The 21,004-nt window shown below is 36.6% G+C and overlaps 1 protein-coding gene across 1 annotated transcript in view; it reads right to left on the bottom strand.

Annotated features, from left to right (window-relative positions):
• LOC120527400 (lysosome membrane protein 2-like) overlaps nucleotides 1–21,004 on the bottom strand; it is a 140,802-nt gene that overhangs the window by 59,989 nt on the left and 59,809 nt on the right. The window contains exon 9 of the mRNA XM_039750775.1: nucleotides 12,886–12,959. Coding sequence (XP_039606709.1) covers nucleotides 12,886–12,959 — 74 coding nt within the window. The remainder of the gene's footprint in view (nucleotides 1–12,885; nucleotides 12,960–21,004) is intronic.

Below are 21,004 nucleotides of genomic sequence, written 5' to 3'. Positions count from 1 at the left end.
AAAAGGGTGACTTTCAGAACATTCCACCCTCAAGGACAACAAGCTAGCTTTAATACTACAATATTGCACAAGATTCACTTTTTGGCATTGCTTTAATGCTTTGTGTGTACATTGAATATTTGCTAAATCACAGGCCACGATAATTTTAGAACTGCTCAGGCACGCAGGGTTGACTACCTTTAATTTAACAGCAAATCATCTTTACAGTTTCCATTGAGGTCAGATAAAAATAGCATTCTTAGTTCAAAGTAATGACCTGTGTTTAAATAAGACGCCACTAAAACTGATACCATTCAAAATTATTTTGCACAAAGCTGAAACAATGCAGTGATATATGTTCTAATTGTCTATTATTTATTTCAAAGCAATGGGGAAACTGAGATTATTTCCAGGTGCAAAGTAGTTAAAATTCTACTGCAGATATAATTTTGCAGCAGTGCTACATTGGAGAGAGATGTGATAAGCACTTGACTAGAACAATGAAACCGTGCAGTACCATGTTAGATGTCCACTGCTTCTTCATCATTGAGTTTTATATATGGCAACAAGTCAGCTTGCCATATATAAAACTTCTTAAATGTTATTGTTGTTGCACAGTCTTTTATGGTACACTGCTATTTGACGTATTTAATGCAGCTATTTGGTTTGTATGTTTCAAAGAAGCGAACTGATACTGATTATTATAGTGTATATTGCCTCATCAGTTTGTGAAGAATTGTGTATTATCTTAATTGCCTAGGCTTTCGGTGGTACACAATAATTAGTTTTTTCCCAACGTAAGCAACGAGATGCCGATGTAGAGGTTGATTATAGACAGCAAGAGTTTCTACCTAATTCATTCAGGTAAAGTTCTAGCTTTACAGGATTTTTAGATTCAAACTACCAAAGTAAAAATGACATTCCTATAACACTCAACAGGAGAAAGTAAGTGAAAAATCATTAATCAAACAAAAGTTATATTTTTGAAATCTCTTACAATGCATTGTTTGTTGTGATGACTTAAAAAAACACTGAGATATTAGAGCACCTTAGTCATCACTTTACAAACAAGGTTGAAAGACTTAAATGTCTACTCTCATTCGGCAAACTTTTCTTATATTTTTATTAAGCTGTGGGGTATGCATTTATGCCCTTTTTTCCATTCACCAAACTAATTATACCCTACATAGCTCCACTTGACGTGAGGCAAGATGGTTAGAATTACAGGAGAAGGATTTTAAAAGAACAAAGTATTTTAACAAGAGATTTTCTTTTTTAATTTTCAGTGTATTACAAAAAATGTTAGAAGAACTTGACAAGTTGGTTCTAAACTTGACATTAAAAATGGAAGATTAACAACCTTGGCTTCAAGAGGGAAAAAATTCTACCGCCAACCAAAGATCCACTAATATTAGTGGACATTTTGATATACGCAAACAGACAGTGACAGGGTGTGAATTAAACTGAAGATTAAAAATTCAGTGGTCACAAAAATCACAAAAAAGTATGAACCACTTACAATTACAATATTTTTCTGAATACAAGTCCTTCCCCAGTTTCCATGCCTATTTTTGCTAACCAAAGTGCACAAAGTCTTTTATGCTCTAGTAATGGTGGTAAATTGTCAATGTACAGTAAATTCTACAGTCCCACAGATAAAACTTTTATAACATTTTCTATTCTTTCACAATCCTCATTTACAGATTGTTAAAATGAACACAACAGCTGGTCTCTGTGGGATACTGAATAAATATGGAAATGAAGGTATCTGTCTTAACACAGATGGTAGTTGGTACTGACAATTTTAAATATATGGTAAATTAAACGTACACTGGACTAACAAAAACAGAAATCCAATAAATTTTATGATTCCTAACTTGTAAGTTTGATGATGCAAGAAACTGCTATTTACTGGTAAGTACTGGTTGAAAAATCTGAATTTGGAAGTAGCACATATTGTCACAGAAAAGTAAGATATGACTCTCTCAAGGATAAATTCCACATCAATGACATTGGATGATTATATACTTCATCAAGTCAAGGATAAAAATTAAGTACGTCAATGACAAAGTTATTAATGTAGTAAGTAAAATAAAGTGCAACAGGAAATAAATCAAATGAAAACATCAAGGCTAGTTTAATACGTATTAAAAAAAACATCTGAGGTTGATAATGGTTTGCTTGTTTAGGAAGATTCTTTTATTTCAGGCAAAAACTTTCTTTTTAACTACTCTGTAAAATTAAAATACAGACTACTATACTGGTGTGTGTACAGTATTTGTATTTGTGCAGGTCAGGCTGTGGCACATTAATTTCTAGGCAATGTGGGATGTATCTGTGCAGTTTAGCTGAGGGCTGATAGTACTTGAATGTAAACTTTTAACATTAGAAATAAATTATTAGACATAATCAAAAACACTCAAACAATGATTTAATAATGTTTAGTATTTAAATATTATCTTATTAAAAATGAAAAACATGTACTGTACTTTTCAATTTAACCCTTGTGTAGTGTTAGACCCATTTTTAATGTTTACTAAAAAGAAAAAAAAAATAACACTCATTTTTCAACCTGAGATTCAATGTCCTTGGCTCATTTTCTTTGAACAGCATGGTAAGTGACAAATTTTTACTGAGAACATGCTATGATTCCTACCCAACACATTTACAATACATTGGTGTTGTTCAGGTCTAATAGACCTGGGAGGAATACAGGTGTAGAAACTGTATATAAAACAGCAATAACACCACTTTAGAGACATTGTTTCCAAATGTCCAAAACCTAATTCCATTAGATCAATCATTTACATCACCGTTAATCATGAACATGTTCACTGACTCCACCATACCCATTCAACCTCCCACAATACCATTCCCTTTCACACACAATATCTAACAATGGAGGAGCCCCCGAGAAAAACCAGGGGATATGGGTTGCACTAATTATGACACAAGGATTTATGGTCACAACATGTGACAATTCTTCTACTTTGCACAAATTTTTGTGTTTGTATTTGTATAAATTAAAGCAGTAACTCGTACCATCACGTAGAGGTTAATTCTCCACACACATACAACTGAATGCACAGATAAATATGGCCAGGATTATGACAGATGATAATAAAAATATGTACATTTTAAAATCATTCAGTAATAACTGAAAACACCCACCTACGGCCTCACTTATAAAGATTTCATATGCACAAAAAGAAGCTTGAAATATGTATATGTCACTTCCCACAGAAACATCGGGATTTATTAAAGAAAATTTGATGGGTGAAACAAATGTATATTTATGGCAAAACTGACCCATGCATATGTAACATTTCAGAGAAAAATGCAAATGACAATACTCTTGATCAACTGGGAAATGCAGTCAAACCATCTAAATGATGACTCGTGTGCATAACAACAAATATCACCAAGCTGTTATTATAATATGCATTGATGTGACAAACATTCTACCTCAAAAGTGATCAATATTATGTACAGACTGTACTTTAGTTAGTTATTAGAAGGCCCATGGTTTATATTTATACTGAAGAACGGTTATATTTATACTGAAGAACAGTTATATCAGTTTCCAGCTGTTACTGCTCAGAGAACTGGCCAACAGGTCAGGAATATCTCGAACAACCTCCACTCCATCATGCCCGCTGTGATTGAATCCATTAACCAACTGACCGAGGTGCTACATTCAGTTTTTGTATGGGGTAGGTGCACATACGTAAAACATAATATGTTTCGGCCAACATAAAAAAACAATATGCATCAGTGTCAAGTTCTCCTAACATAATTGGAGCGATTTACTGCACTCATATTGCTGTAAGAGCACCTAGCAAGAATGAAGCCGCTTTTATTAACCATAAGCAGTGACATTCCATTAACACACAAATTATCTGTGATGCCAAGATGACACCAACAAATGTCATGGCACAGTGGCCTGGGTCAACCCATAATTCATTTGTTTTGAGGCAAAGTAGCTTAGATGTGATGGTACTGTATGTAGCGGCTGGGCTTAATGATAAGGTAACAGCAATCACATCATTACTTGTGTTAGGTAATAGCAGCTACCTGCTCAGATGCTGGCTTCTTACACTTTTCCCTGTCCCCCACTATAATGCCACACATGATCTTTAACAGTCAGCTGCAGAGCATAGCCATGATACTTTCAAATGCAGGTGGTGGTGTCTCAGTGTGTAAGGTGAAAGGCTGCTCTGCCAGCCGATGAAGTTTAGCAGCATTGTGACTGTGTATGTATCAGGTTGATTAGCATATTTCATATTTGGATGTCTTAGGGCGGAGTTTGAAGAGTGTTCACATACATGCATTCACAAGGTGATGATGATTTATAGATAATACACTGCATACAAGAAGTGCAAACTCCAGGCTTTAAAAATCAGATTTTTTTTTGGCATACACATTTTATTGGGTTTTTTTTTTGCCATGTGTAAGTTTTCACGCTTGAATCCACACAAAGCTTTATAAATGATGCCCCTAGTTTCAATCTGGCCCTCTAATAAAATAAGGAAAATATCTGCTTTTAAAGTAAACACCTAAAGGTAAAACATAATCACGCGTTACACATTACAGAACTTTATTAACCTTGAACCTTTTGAATTGAATATTTATCTACTCCTAGTAGTAGTGGGTAGTATGACCAAAAAGTCATGCCATAGTATTATTATAATTCAGATGATTTTATTAGATAACGGTATAACATATTTATATATTTTTTTCAGACTGAAATTCATTTTTTAACAAATTGACTACTAAATGTGATGCACCACACCCACAACCAAGATTACCTTTATCAAGGTACAAGAGTATTCATAACCAAGCATGGACCAGAGCGTGTGACACAGACAAGCAAATACCCTCTAGTGCTAACCCTTTAAATTCTATTCATCCTGCAACTGATGCCTATCAATTAGTGATGAGTGAACATTGAGAAGTTTGCTTCTCCAAACTCACAAAATGCATTAAAGTCAATGGGTAGGAGGAACTAAGCTAGTTTTGAGTGGATTATAAAATATCCCTGCGGGCTAGGGAAAAGTCTGAAATCTATGCTTGGACCAAGTCTGGCCAAATATGTGACATGAGCTGTGAGGTAGCAGTGCTAACCACTGTGCCACCATGTCTGAAACAACAAAAGACAGAGGGACACAGACACAAACTAATAATAAGTAAATAAAATACAGATATTTCACACACAGAATTCCACTCTTGGTTCACACTTTGGTCGTGGCACGAAGCAGTGGCATAGGACTTGCTCCTTCCATTGCCTGAAGTCACAGTTTTGGCACAGAGGGCATATCTTTTTTGTTTCACATGAATCTGTGCAGATGCTTCACACTTTCTTCTTCCATCAAGAAGAAAGAAATACCTTGTACATAATAGTAAATCATTTGCTTTTATTATTTCATGGCATGTCCTGTGATTTCTGATGAGGGGAAAGGGAGAGGGACAGCTTCTTTATAGGCCTAGTTTTATATATGGCTACAGGAAATGGCTAATTACATATTCAATTTACCCATGTGGAGACTAGCCACCAGTGTACAGAAATCAGTATTATATATCTAGTGGCAGTTACAGTATCCATTGGCATATGTCTTATTTAGTAATGTCAAATCTTACTTATGTCCATGGTCTGTAGCTGGTGTTTTATCTTATTTCTACACTAATGCATCACATGTATTCCAAACAAAACCAATTGCACTGCCAGTCTTGTAAGAGCACAGTATTTAACAATATCGTATCTACAGCTATGATAAAAGATATGTAACATACAGTATATATATGCATTCTTCATTTTTATATGCTCATGTGTATTTTCTCTATTTACTTATTCTCAATAACATTTTGCTAGCAGTCTCACAGCGTATTGGGCACCAGCAACTTGAGTCCAATCTTGTTCACTCACATCTCCTGTGTGCCTTTCATATTTTGTATATATATATTTTCATAAAGGCAAGTGCATCCTGGCCTTTAAAAAGCTTAAAGCTTAAAAAGAGGTGCAATGAACAGTGCAGCAGTTCAGCAGGAGAAAGAAGGCGATGTGAAGACTTGTGAGGACACCAATCCTCCTTGAAGAAGAGGAGGATAAGCAGAGTTTCTCGAGGTTAACAGCTGATCACAGTCCTTTCTTAATGAGACTATAAATAGCTGCTTATGCCAGAGTGTCAGTCCACTGCTCATCCTCTCCGTTTTCAAGAGGCATTGCTGTCCTCACAAGTATTCAAATTACATTGCTCCGCACTGCAAAAACTCACGCCTGCCACAGGCCGAATTGCTACACAAGCTTAAAAGTTATGAAACAACATAAAAGTGGCAAAGCAGTCAATGTTATCGCACATGGCTTTAGCTAGTCTCACTCTACAATAATGACAATTGTGAAAAAGGTTTATTTAAATATTACTGTATCTGATGCTGTACAGCATATATGACCAAATGCTGCCTTTTTTTTTTTTTATAAATAAATGCATGCAGTGTGGAAGACTGGAGTACACAGTGGATCGGCACATCGTGCATGCCCGAAGCAGAGTGGCAACAATCTTACAGTACAAACATCTGAAAGTTCTGTGGGTGGCTCATATAGCTCTTGGATGTCATACTGGCCTAGCAAAGCATCATGGGGTGTTCTGAAAACAACAATCACCAAAGCTGGATGCACAGCTAATTAACAGGAAAATATTCGGTAAAGAAGGTTAACAGAGAATATAGCATATTCGCTGCAAAAAACATTTTGGCAAATTTTGCATATTAACACTACTATCAAATAATGCACCACAGCACTACCACAAACAGCCCATTATGCTGGCACACAGTTTCGCTTGCATGCTGTGCCCCGGCATGAGTTAAAAAGAATTGCACTAACAACCAGTGAATTAAACAATTACTGTATAACATCACCCACACCATCTTAATGCACACCCCAAACTACAAACTGCCAGTTTGCACTGCCATGATGATTTCCTCAACCTGACACGTGATGAATCTGGTAGCCTGAGGGTGAGGCCACAGCACAGTTTAAAAAAAATAAATACCAAAATACTCCCTACTCCCTACCTATAAAAACTGTAAAACCACATACAGGACAAATAAACACACAATGAGTAAAAACAATTACAACTAGTAAAAAATGTTTTCAGATCCATTGTCCATTTTCTTTTCACAGTCCTTCCACAGGGAGAATCAGTTTCTTTTCTCCTCTTGTCCTATATTTTTCTATTTCTGATCTCACCACTGCTAATCCAAACCCAGAGCAAAGGTTACCTTCCTTTATCCAAGGACGTCAGTAGTTATAACCAAGAATGGACAAGGCTGAGTGAGGTGGACCAGCTATAACCCTCTAGTGATAACCCATTCCAATTTATATTCCATTCATCCCACAATGCCTAGAAATGAATGTGCCACAACCTGACCTGCAATTATCCCATTAAGCTGGCAGTCTTTCATGGGTGCTTTGTTCCTTGGTACAAGTTAAAAAGAGTTTAAATAAATCAATAAAGTAAACATTTAAACCTGCCAAATCTTACAACAACCTATTATCCACAGAAACATGTTTTAATGCTCTGCTGCCTAAACAGATTTGGTTTTTAGTTCTCTAAATATGATAAAAGTACAGCTTCTTTCTCTTGCTGACTCCGTCACACACTTACTCTTTGTCAACCAAACCCAGCACAACACTTTGTGACTTATCTTTCTGTTTGCATCAGCCCATCAATCAGGGTGTTTTAAGCTCCCTTATTACATTAGTAGGCATATTTTGCATTTAAATGTGTTTGTAAGCTTTCCATCAATTTTTCACATATTAAAATTTCATGAGTGTTGTCCACACCTAATTGTGGGAAGCTTCTTTGTATACAATATTCTTGGATCTTCTTTCAGGTGCAAATAAAACTTAAATTACAATAAATAACTGCATACTAGATTTAAAAATATTATGGATAATATGAAATACTGTACATGCGTTATATAATTTGTTACACATTTTCTAAAGTAATTTTACTTTTAATACTGATAATTAAGAAGCTGCCCAGATATAAAAACAAGTTAAATTACCGCTAATATCTAGCTTGACAGCATGAAATGTAGTACTGTTGACTCAAATGTGATGACAAGGTCAAAGGATTGCAAAAATTGCCAAGATAAAAACCACTGATGTAAATAGTAGAATGTAATGGGAAGAGTGAAAAAAATTCAGAAGGTCAGAAAATAACACAAAATATATTAACACAATGTTCCAAAATTGTAAGAAAACAAGGTTAATAACAGTATGTCCTATATTTTATCAAGAGCACTATGACAAAGTAAAGAGTTTCACAGAAGCAGAAAAATATAGAAATATTTTAAGAGTGGACATTAACAACAAAGGGTAGATGAATCTCTTAAGATGCTGTCAAAACTATCGAAACATCATAACAATATATACATACACCAGCTGTTAAAAATACTGACATAAAAATACTGTATATTTATTTATTATGCAGTATTTCTATGATTTTATTTTTCTAAAAATATGAAATTCTTAAAAACTATACTGTAAAAGTATAGGATTTTAATATCATGAAAATCCTTGATGGTGATGTAGTGGTTAATGCTGCTTCCTCACAGCTTCAGTCCTGGATCTGAATACTCCATTTTCGACCCATATCCCAAACACATGCATGTACTTTGATAAGCAGCTTTAAATTGGTCAAGGACTAGTAACTATAAGGTAAGAAATTACCTGTCTGGGGTGGTTTCTGCCTAAAGTGGCTAAGATAGGATGGATTAAATATTAGTACTTATTCCTACTGAAGAAAAACATAGTATTTTAAAATGTAAACTTTATATTTTAGGAAGTGACTGTCGGCTTGGTTGGTTGGAGGGGCAATTAAGTTTGACTAGGAAATTTATTTATTCTAATTTGTCAATAATAAATATTTGGTTGTATGGATGAAAATTATTTATTATAAAAAATATTATTATAAAACAATCAGCTGAAAAAACAGCAAATGTATTAACAGTAAAATGTGGCCCAAACTGACACATCAAATGTCAACTGATTAAATAAGCTCATTATACAAGGCCAGTAATTTAAAAAATGATAGGTAAAGGCATACAGATTTTCCTATTTGTGAGTATTTTTTATGCATATAAGATTTACATTTCTAGAGTAATAACAGTCTCATGGTCACTTATAATAGAGGATTAGGACAAATTAACTTTGATGAAATAAATGATGAAGCATCTTCCAGTAAGTATGATGGTATTTCCCTTTGCACAATTAAACAAATTTTCTGTATATTTTTTAACTCATTCCGCTGCTTGCCATTATTTACATCATCAATAAAAGTGAGTGAGCCAGGTACAGGAGTAGCCATGCTTTCCCAAACACATGAAAGCACCAGGTTTGACAGATGATATGGTTTGGACATGTAAAATTTTTCTTTGCTGTGGAAGATTATTTTTTTCCTACAATTATTAGTTACCTTAAGTTAAGATTTGGCCACTAGCTTGTTACTATCAAGTTTTAAATGAATTTTTAAACTGAAAATATGCTGATGTCATCGAAGATGCAGACCCAAGCATTTGCCTATCTGTAGTATCTTTTAGAAAAGCTACAAGCTTGAGAGATGCTACAGTATTAGTGAAGATGATCAGAAGGATCTGGAGGCTACCTTATATCTATAACTATTGCGAATATAAGATACTCCGAGGAGTTAAAAACACCCATACTCAGTTAGTACTGCTGCAATCGCTACTGCCTAAACAGCTCTGAAAGAGACAAACAGGATGAAGATCCTGAGCAAGGATAAAAGTAAGGTGGAAAGGATTCAGAACTGGTCTGTGTGATCACTTTTAAATAAGCTGGAAGAACTTTTAAATCTCACGGTGAGTTATGGCAAGTTCAAGTACTGAAGCATTTTGTGCACAGAAAAGAACAGGTTTAAATGTCATACTTCAGATGCCATTCTAATGCTGGACAGATTTCAGCTGATACAACCAGACAAAGAGAAAAAAGCAAGAGGGAGACTAGAGATTTATATGAATCTATAATGGTACAAAAGCGAGTATACTAAAATTAAAACTAAAATGTGTTATCCAGACTTTGAAATACTCACTGAATTCATCCACATGATTGACTAGAAGGGTAATTTACATAATTCTGGTTAATATTTATTAACTCTGTAACCTAAATAATTCACTCTGTTACCAACATTCGAAGGATGAATTAATCTGACCCTAAAATGCTGGTGACTTCAACCAGGGGAATATCAGAATGAGCAAACATCTTTAGCATGTTCCAGCAGCATCTATCCAAGTTATTATTTGTGTTTGGGTGGGTTGTGGGTCAAAGTAAGATTATCCTAGAGTGTTTGAAGAAAAAGAAAAAGTCTTCAAACTGTCATAACAAAAAATTATGGGGGAAACAGGATCAAGTACAAACACACCCATAAACATTACATTTCATCACTGAGGACTACTTCTTCATGTGTTACACAGTAAATACTGATACAGTTTGTTATGCTAGCAAACTATCGAGAAAATTTTTAACAAGAATCCAGTAGACAAAGTGAGGTTGAAACCATAAAAAACTCGAAACTGTACAACGATCGCTCTAAATGTCAAAGCCAAAACACAAGGTAAACATCACTGGCAATAATTCAAGCTTGAGTCAAAAAGCTAAAAAGAATTCATGAATAAGGTTTGAAAAGGGTTTTGAATCCATCAACACAGACCTTTTATCATGTATCATTGTTAACGACAACCTCGGAAGACACAATCCTAACAATGTGGGAGCTATCCAAAACAAAATGGAGTTGATCGAAATAAACAAGATGGTGACCAAGACCATAAAAATAAAATCTAAACAAAACAAAACTTTGAAACAGAAAACCTATGTTAAAATTTGAATTCTGGGACTTTAAATAAAAAAAAACACAAAAAAAAAACCAAAATGAGTGCTGGATCTCAAAATAAATGCAAAAAATTAATGAATGCATCTGTGGTATAGCAGGTCCGTGGCTCAAAAAAATTGGCCATTTTAATAAATAAATAATTGGTTGCACTCGCACTGAGAAAGTAGACAAGAGTACAAGGAGATAAGGTGCAAGGTGAAGACAGAGGTGGTGAAGGCTAAAGAAAAAGAGTATGAAGAGTTGTTTGAGAGGTTGGACACTAAAAAGGGAGAAAAGGACCCAAGGCCTAAGAGAAGATTTATGGATGTGGTAAGAGAGGACATGCAGGTGATGGGTGTAACAGAACAAGATGCAGAGGACAGAAAGATATGGAAGAAGATGATCCGCTGTGGCAACCCCTAAAGGGAGCAGCTGAAAAAAGAAGAAGACTCGCGCTGGGGAGTGGAGCAGGTTCGAATTATCTGCTGTGAACATTCCTCGTCTCCAGGTTGGTGTGAGGCGGTCAGCCAAACGTGCATTTCCTTGCTGGCACATGCGGGTGGTCTGATTGTCTCAGTATCAACCCTGGGCAACAATCAGGCGATCACACCTGTAACTGCTCCCCACCATATAAAAATGGGAGTGCAAGGTCACAAGGGAAGAAAAAAAAAGGGAAAAAAGAAAATAAAGTGAAGGTTAAAGGATGGGTGAAGAAGCAGGCAGGAAAGAGAAAGAAAGCAAGCTGGTGCAGAGATGGGAAGCAGGTGAATGGGAGCAGAGCCCCAAGGAGGAGTGAGTGGCCATCACTCAGGAGGGAGCTGTGTCGGTCACTCCTGTTGAGTGTCTTGGCAGCAGGAGCGACCATTATGCCATGATGGTGCTTTCATCGGGTGGAGCCAATGGCAACAGTGGAACAACAGAGCACCCGCACCGGGTGGAGCCAGAATTGGCAGTGGTTCAGGTGGAGCTCGGCTTGGTGGTTGCCCGCAAACACCGGTGGATTGGTGACAAGAACATGGGCCGTATGAGATGGGTGTCTGCACCTGTTGGTCGACATCTCTCCAGTCCGGATAGGGTAAGCCAGAGAGGCATCAGTTTTAAAGGAAGGCCACAGGGCTTGTGGATTTTAAATGAGTTTCCTGCCAGCCAGTTTTAACAGCACTTGCACTTTTTCACCATCCCCTTGCTTGTTTTGTTTGTCCTCATCTGCTCAGCTTATCCCAGTCATGACTATCGATGGTGTCAAGTTCAAGAGGCTCCCAGACAAGAGTGAGAGCATGGAGACAGCCTGCACCACCACAGCATCTAATATAACATAGTTTTGTTGTCCACATAAAGGTGCAGCATTCTGATGCTGTAAAACACAAAATCTACATAACAGCATGAACATTCATGGAATTACTCAGTTATAAGTTGTATGCTGAAAAGAGAAAGCTTGACTTTGTAGGCAGAATATTAAAAAAAATTAACATTATTAGTCAGCAGTAGATGGCAAATGATTATAGAGTCGGAGTCAAACAATCACTGACCATTTTGTTTTGTTGCTTGTAAAAGTTCATTACAAAACATGAAGCATAAAAGTGAGCTCATTCAAATGTCTGTTTTACTGTGGTTAGTTGTTTCCCATTATCTGATCTGTCTTTGCTCTTTAATACAGATGTGAGGTATGACCCGTGGGTTACACAAATACATCCATTTTCTTATCACTGGGGCTCTTTTGAGTTTGGAATTACACAGAGGGGGGTCGTGTTGCTTTTCTACACTTCTTTACACTTCTGTAATGGCTACTTTATATAATCGCAGATATACACACTTGCAATATAAAGCAAACCTTATATTTACCAAGATACTATACTTCTCAATCCAGGAGTTTTAGGCAAATCCAGCCTGGCTAATATTCAGCCCCTGGCAATCTCTTTTTCTTCAACTACATTAAGAGTAAGGATTTAAATAAAGAAGAGATACAGAATGAACTTCGCACACAAGATCAAATAGATCATATTACACATTTCATACTTACCTAAATGAAGGAATTTTCTCAACAAAGATGTTAAGTTGAAGTCGCTTTTCTCCTCTCAAAAGGATTCCCGTGAGCTTATAAATAGAAATAAAATATTTTTAAAAAAATGAAAAGAAAAAAAAAAAAAACAGCTTTTGTACATGCTAAACATTAACAAAATTACATCTAATTAATGCTTCATATCTAACAATTTCTCAATTTCTGCAACAGTTGCTGCCAAAATACTACATCTACTCTATCCTTAAAGCATACATTTATCAGCCTTGTTGCTAGTCTGAAAATAAATAAAACAGCATGCTTGTTTTCACAGTGAAGTACTTCTGATGCTGTTCTGTTTGAACACTCTATGTCACTATAAATTTTCAGTAGTAGGTCCTCTGGTTTTCCTTCCATGTATTAAAGATACCGTACGTAACCTAGGTTACATGGTATCTCTAAATTAGGCAGTTTTAACTGTTGTACATGAGTGTGCTCTGTGATTAAATGGGGTCCTCTCCAGGGACAGTTTTTATCCTGATATTGATTCTGGAGAGGTTGACAATAGATGCCTGTTACTCTGGATGATGAAATTGTTTTAGAAAAATTAAGATTTTACACAGATAGGTATTCAGAACAGACACAATGGAAGAAAGATGATGTACTTATTAACTTACCACCTTACATCCCCAAATAAAGCTTCAATTTTGTGTAAAAAGAAAAAAATACAGACTCTGGCAAATATTTTAATTATGTGTTAATTGTAACACCCACTCGTCATTTTCAAACCCACATAAAGTGACAGAGGCATGGACCTATCTAGAAACAATGGGTGCAAGGCAGCAAACAGCCTACACTCTTACTCATACTAAAGCAAGTTGGTAATCACCAATCAATCTAATCAGCACCAGTAGGAAACCCACACAGACTTGGAGGGAATGTGTAAACTCTACACAGGCCACATCTAAGTATGGAGTTCAAACCTAAGATGCTAGATCATTGTCGGGCAACCGGTGCGCCATGCGCCGTGGAATTTTCCAGGGGCGCCAAAAGCTTTTGTAAAATATTTAAAATTGCTAGTGTTTTTGAACTTTTGGTTGATTAAAAAGTTAATGTTTAAAAAAATATATTTTATGTCGGAAAAATAGATAACGGAACACTTACGGAAATGAAGTCTAAGAAACGCAAAAGACATCTATGATCGACAAAGAAATGCGCGTCTGTCTTTCGAAAATTGATCCTCGCATCAATCTCATATGTGCTGAAAAAAATCTCTGGGTTCACATTAATTAAATTTAAGATTTATCCTTTGATTCCTTTATTAATAAAATGTCTTTCAAACTCGTAAAATTAACTGTTTTTATTGGCGATTGTCCATAGATTGTGTCGATACAACTTTATTTATGGGCAGTCCCTCAAGTGCGCCGCGAAAGAAAATTTTTGGACTTAGTGTGCTGCAACTCGAAAAAGGTTGCCTTTCACTGTGCTAGATCCAAGAAGCAGCAGAGCTAAACTCTGCACTTACAGTGCAGTCCACTCATTTTGGTTTATATTATATTTAATTGATTTTTTTTTGCACATTAAATATTTACTGTTATATGACTACACATTATTCTTTCCATTTATTAATAACTGTCCTAACTATATTCTTTTGAAGTATTCCTTTGTCTTCATGCTTTAGTTTCCCCCAAGAAACTGACCCTCCAAAAGTTGGACCTTCCAGATGCTGGTGCATTTATACCATGATGAAACCCACTGACTGCACGCAGATGATCTCCATTTAACTAATTATGTGACTTTTAAAACAAATGGCTGCCTCAGTGAAGATTTAGGTGTTTCATAGTAAAGGGGATACATATTAAGGTAATCGATTATTTGGAGTTTAATAAGTGTAATAAATTTGGATCAGTTTGTAGGTATTTGTTGCACATTTAGAGTTTTTTGGTAATGATCTATGTCAAAAAAGCTCAGTTAAATCTCTGATGGTGCAGAGGTAAAGCAGGCTGCTGTGTAATTCAAAAGTTGTTGATTTGTGTCCTAGAGTCAATGCTAACAGCAACACCCATGCACAGTGCATTGTCGACAGGGACAATGACAGATTCTATCTTGCTCAAGGTGTTAAATATCTGCTTTTGAGGGCCTCTGTAACCTACGCATTGCATGTTTGGAAACCTGTGCAAATGTAAAGACTGGAATGGATTTGTGTGTGCTCCACTCATTCAAAGACAAAACACCTGGGGCCTCATGTATAAACGGTGCGTAAGCACAGAAATGTTGTGTAAGAACTTTTCCATGTTCAAATCGCGATGTATAAAACCTACACTTGGCGTAAAGCCACACACTTTTCCACGGTACCTCATACCTTGTCGTACGCAAGTTCTCCGCTTGGTTTTGCAGACTGGCGGCACCCAGTGTCAAAGCAGTGCTACTGTTCCTGTGTGGTCCTGTTCCTCTTTTATTTTCCTGACACAGCTTTATAAATACACTGAAACTAACCGCATATTGTTTATTAGTGTAATGCATCTGATTTAATTAACTTGTAACAATATAATGGTCCAGGGAATAGCCAAAGTATTCCAAATACCATCACTGCTTTAGCATTGTTACTCTCACTGCACCTTCTTCTTTTTCTTCTTTCAGCTGCTCCCGTTAGGAGTTGCCACAGCGGATCATCTTTTTCCACATTACTCTCACTGCACCACTCGGAGTATTTATATCACTGTATCTGAGTGGGGAATCACAGCAGCAGCTGATCGGAAAGCGAATTATCGGTATACAGTATCAAGCACACGCTGTCTCAGTCACGGCAAAACGTTTTTAAAGCCTTTCCTGTATGGACCTCGTGGTTCAGAAACAGTTTCATCCCAAGAACTTTAAACGCACTTAATCAATTGCTCCTTGTAGAACTGTTTACACTTATAAGTACAATCACCCCATTGTAAACTTGCACAACAGTTATAATATTACACAACCTGAGCCACTTTATAAAGCGAGTATTTACATACAGTACAGGCCAAAAGTTTGGACACACCTCCTCATTCAATGTGTTTTCTTTATTTTCATGACCATTTACATTGGTAGATTCTCACTGAAGGCATCAAAACTATGAATGAACACATGTGGAGTTATGTACTTAACAAAAAAAGATGAAATAACTGAAAACATGTTTTATATTCTAGTTTCTTCAAAATAGCCACCCTTTGCTCTGATTACTGCTTTGCACACTCTTGGCATTCTCTCGATGAGCTTCAACAGGTAGTCACCTGAAATGGTTTTCACTTCACAGGTGTGCCTTATCAGGGTTATTTAGTGGAATTTCTTGCTTTATCAATGGGGTTGGGACCAGCAGTTGTGTTGTGCAGAAGTCAGTTTAGTTGGACGATCATTTATTTTTCAACAGGACAATGACCCCAAACACACCTCCAGGCTGTGTAAGGGCTATTTGAGAGTGATGGAGTGCTGTAAATGGTCATGAAAATAAAGAAAACACATTGAATGAGGAGGTGTGTCCAAACTTTTGGCCTGTACTGTATGATGGCGATATCATTTTTAAGATGAAATGCAGCAAAATATGTTTATTATATTATACAGATAAAACTTTAACTTAATTTAAATAATCTATATTCTTCACTGGGACTGGCGTGAAGGATAGAATAATTAAACATGTACTAAGAAGATATTTCAATGTTCCTTAAACGTTTTAAAGAATCGGCGCTCTAAGCAAACAGATGACAACGTCTATTACAGAGCTGATTGTGTGGCGATCTGTTACTTGGAGAAAGAAAAGCAAGGACTGCAGTGGCGGCCACGCCAATATATATTGGATATAAAACAGAAAGAGAAAATAACGACACAGCTAAAAACACAGCGGCAAATTTCGACAAAAGTTAAATGCTTGTGTCATGAGCACGAGGCAGCTATGCAGTGTCTGCAACAGACGTGGACATCCACCTCTGCCCAGGGCCGCCACAAGCCTAGAGCCGCCCCCAAGTACTGCTGCAATAAATAATTTCATCGAAGGTCGCGTACAATCACTGCGTCGCGAAACCCATGTTTAATAATGTGCTTTAACTCCTATCATCATGAAAATGATATCACGCATACTTCTCAGTATTTTAGTTATTCAGAGAGCTGTAATATCACAAATGTAATGGATTCTGTGTCCAGTCGGAGGAAGAGAGCCGGTTTAGAGCACATAGAAGATCAAATACAAAACAAAGCATTTAACGTGCTACTTTAATTACGATGTGATTTGAGAAACTGGTTAATTAAACGATTTTAAGATGAAGTTTATGATGTTCTATTTTAATGACAAAATAAACTACATGATTAAAGTGGAAATTTCGAGATTGAAGTTGATATTTTGTGCATTTTCCCCACTGTGTGCCTTTTATTTTCTCTGTACCCTAATAAGCTTTCATATGACACTCAGGCAGTGGGCTACGCCTTTTCACGGCGACTTTGATATCTGACAACTTTTTTTATTTCCGGCACTGTGCGACTTTGTGAACGTGAGCTTTCAAGTTTCTCCAACATGCTAAGTCACTCAATCAACTTCCTTTTGTTGATTATACCACGGTTTAAATAAACACTTGGTATTCACTGAAATTCTTATATTTCCCCCAGTGCTTTTCCCATTGTCTTTTCACAGAAGGCTGAGCTTAAGGGCGATTTATATTGATTTGCATATTCAAAGAGGTGTAATTCTGGGAGGAGTTGGGGCGGGACAGAAGGCGGGTGCACGAGCGTTACTTTTCACGCTGACTGGAATTTATGTAGCGGAGGAACGCAGAAGTTGGAGTATGCACAGATTCCTGCATCTGGATTTTTCTGTGCATGAGCACATTTCGGCTTTTGTGCTTACGTCATGTTATAGTGCGAATTCTACACACGGCGTTATACATGAGGCCCCTGGTCTATAACCTTAAAATGATGCAGGAGGAGAACATTTATCAGATCTTTATGGAACAGTAGTGGGTTTGAAAAAGACACTGTTGTGTTATATCAAGGAAACCTTTTTATTTAATTTTTGACACACTAATTTGAAATATTTCTTTTCATTTCTCTCTGAACGTAATTCATCATTTGGTCTGAATTGTAAACAAACTGGAAACAAACCTATAGCTATCAAAAAAGATGTTTTTAAAAAGTATCCTACATTACGTTTTTAATTATCTTACGGGTCAAGTTAACCACAGCATATAATGTCACAAGATGTGATCTGTACTCATACCCAGCATGGACCTTGAAATGGCAGAGTTTTGGCAAACTAAAGAAATTTTTCTTTGTTCTTACAACACAAACGTTAATAGGGCACTAATACAAATCAAATAAAAAAAGTCTATTTTATCCCTGGCAAAATAATTCATTGTTTTTCAGTTTCCCATCTTTTAACTTGGGTGTACAGCCATCCTCCTACTGTACAGCATTCAACTGTTTTCTGCTTTCTATGCCCAAGCTTGTATATTTCATGTTCCTATAGTTTTACTTCAAGGGCATCTCTAGAAAAATTCCTAAGGGCCCTATAAAATCTAGGTGCAAGTTGGATACAAAGTCCTCTGGTGGCACATTTAAGTTCTTATTCCCTGGTTTACATTTACAGGGGCAGGAAATGTTTCTCAAATGACTGTCAACTATCTTAGTTGGGACTCCATTAAATTTCATGGTACAATCAGGAATGAGGAACACTGTTGTCACTAAGTTTGACTATTCTAACTGACTCAATTGCCCAATTACTTTTCTTGGGATTGCCATTAAAATAATCAAGAATACAGTACTCTGGCCAGAAACCTCTTTACTTTGGCCCTTTGGGAACTCTTCCTGAAAACATTTCAAATATAAACATGGTAATAAATAATGTGCACAATTGTTCTTATCAGATATGTACTACATTGCAGGAGGCCAAAGATCACTATGTTAAGTCAAACAAACAGTTCAGTTTAGTTATTCTGAAAAACACTCTCATAAAAATATGAAAGGGGAACAACAGATTACTTAATGCTTACATTTTAATATTCAAAGACATAAGGGTAAAAAATAAACAAAAAGTCACATGTATCCCAATATATAAATGATGCTAAAGCTAGCTAATGTTCAATAATTGCTATAATAATTATCTGCAATAAATGTAAAATAAAATAATGAACAGCCAATAATATCACCACACAACACAATAAAATAAACCTTGCCTAACTTCTTAGGTAGTCATGTGTATTTTCTGCATCTGCTTTACCTGCACTATCTGGTAGTAAGTTTAAAGGACATTTTAACTAAACATGCCACATATAGTCCATTCTGTATACCTGCCACTATTGCAAGGTAGCACTGGTGACTTACAGCTGCACGGATGCAAGTTAAATTCTAAACCAATTACACCTTGTGTGGTGTTTACATACTGTATTCTCAACATATTTGTGTGGTATACTCCAGGTACTTTGTGTACCCAGCACATTTTAAAATCAAGCATATAAATGTTAATTGTTGACCTTAAATTAGTCCTGAATGAGTGTGTGTGATTATGCTCTAGAATGGGGATGTCAAAATCTGAGGGCAGTGTGATGCCCAGGTTCCCAGCAGCTGGCATTACCATTCTTGAACCCAGAACATAGATCATCACAACCAAGGATGGACTGGGTGATCAAGACGTATCACAACAGGAGATGATGCAAAATGTGCTTTGTGCTATTATTTCAAAGCAGTTAGTGTCCAAAACAAAATGCTGTGCAGATTCATTAAATAACAATAATCCAGAATAAAAACAAGTCACTTTGTGGAAGTTAAGTCTCAATAAAAAAATAATTCATAAGATTAGTTAAAATCAGAATCAGGACCTCTTCATAAAACCCAACAAAAGCCATGGTACATCCATTCTAAACTCACATTTCCTGTGTTCACCCCATAAAAAGTCTCCTCAGCAAGAGAAGATGTCCAATGGCTAGCACAGTCATCCTTCTTTTGTCTCGTGTTCTCCCCCACCATCTAACAGCCTTCAGCCGAGAAAACCTGAAGTTCTGTTCTGTTCTCCCATCATTATCCCTTGGTGTTCTGTGGGGGCCTTCCCAGTGCAGTTGGTTGCTCCAGTTCCCTCTGTTTTCAAATCATTTTAAATAGATTTCCCTCCTTCTTAAGGCTTGTACTGACCATCTCTATTGTATCCTCTGTCATCTTTTCGGTTTATCATTAAGTCTGCAAAAAGTGTCACTGCTATGGAAAACATCCTGCACTGTTCCAGTTCCAAAGAATGCAGGCACCGTTACCTAATGACTACTGTACAGACCAGTGGGACTTATGTCTAACATCATGAAGACCTTTAAGGGGCTGGTTCAGGACTTTATGAGTCTCCTGATAGACCACCAGGACACACTGCAGTTTGTCTATCGGAGAAAAATTGGAGTGGAAGATGCAATTATCTGTCTGCTCCACAGGGCTTAGTTCCATCCGGATAAAGTTAGCAGTACTGTTTTTTGACGGTTCCAGTGTTTTCAATACCATCTAGCCATCCATTTTTTTAGGCATAAGCTCAGACATAAGCAGGTGGACGAGTTTATGGTGTCTCGAATATTGGACTATCTGTTGGGCAGACCAGAGTTTGTGAGGCTCAAGGATGTGGCTTTGATATAGATGGTGAGGACAACTGTATCACCACAAGGAACAATCCTGCTTTCCTTTCTCTTCTTCATCCTGCACACTTTGGACTATAAATATAACAAGTCTTCATGTAACTTCTCATTTTCTTCTTTTTAAATATCAAGCTATTCAAGTAACCTTCCTTATAAAATTCTTCTTGACATAATCTATCCTTCCCCAATTACTGGATGAACTTGAATTTTTCTCTCTTCTGTATCTCTATGCTCAGATCTCATTAACCTCATAGGAGACTTCAACATCAACTTTGACTCTCTCAGCTCAATTGCCTCTCTTCTCTATATCCTACCACTTTTCTACTAGTGTTCTGTCTGTACCTTCTTCTCCCAATTACTTTGCCCATCTCTCTCTATAGGCTGCACAACAAGTATTTTTCCCTCACTTTTTCTCTTAATGCATACTGTGCTTTGGTCTTTCACCATGCTCATACCACTTCTCCCCAACTTTAGCTATCTTCCACTCTCCATGCTGCTCAAATGAGGCAACTGCACTCAGCTAA

The sequence above is a fragment of the Polypterus senegalus genome, chromosome 4 (assembly GCF_016835505.1).
Source record: "Polypterus senegalus isolate Bchr_013 chromosome 4, ASM1683550v1, whole genome shotgun sequence".
In the NCBI taxonomy this organism is placed as follows: domain Eukaryota; kingdom Metazoa; phylum Chordata; class Cladistia; order Polypteriformes; family Polypteridae; genus Polypterus; species Polypterus senegalus.
Note: the sequence above shows the minus strand (reverse complement) of the source record. Positions and strands in the feature narration are given on the sequence as shown.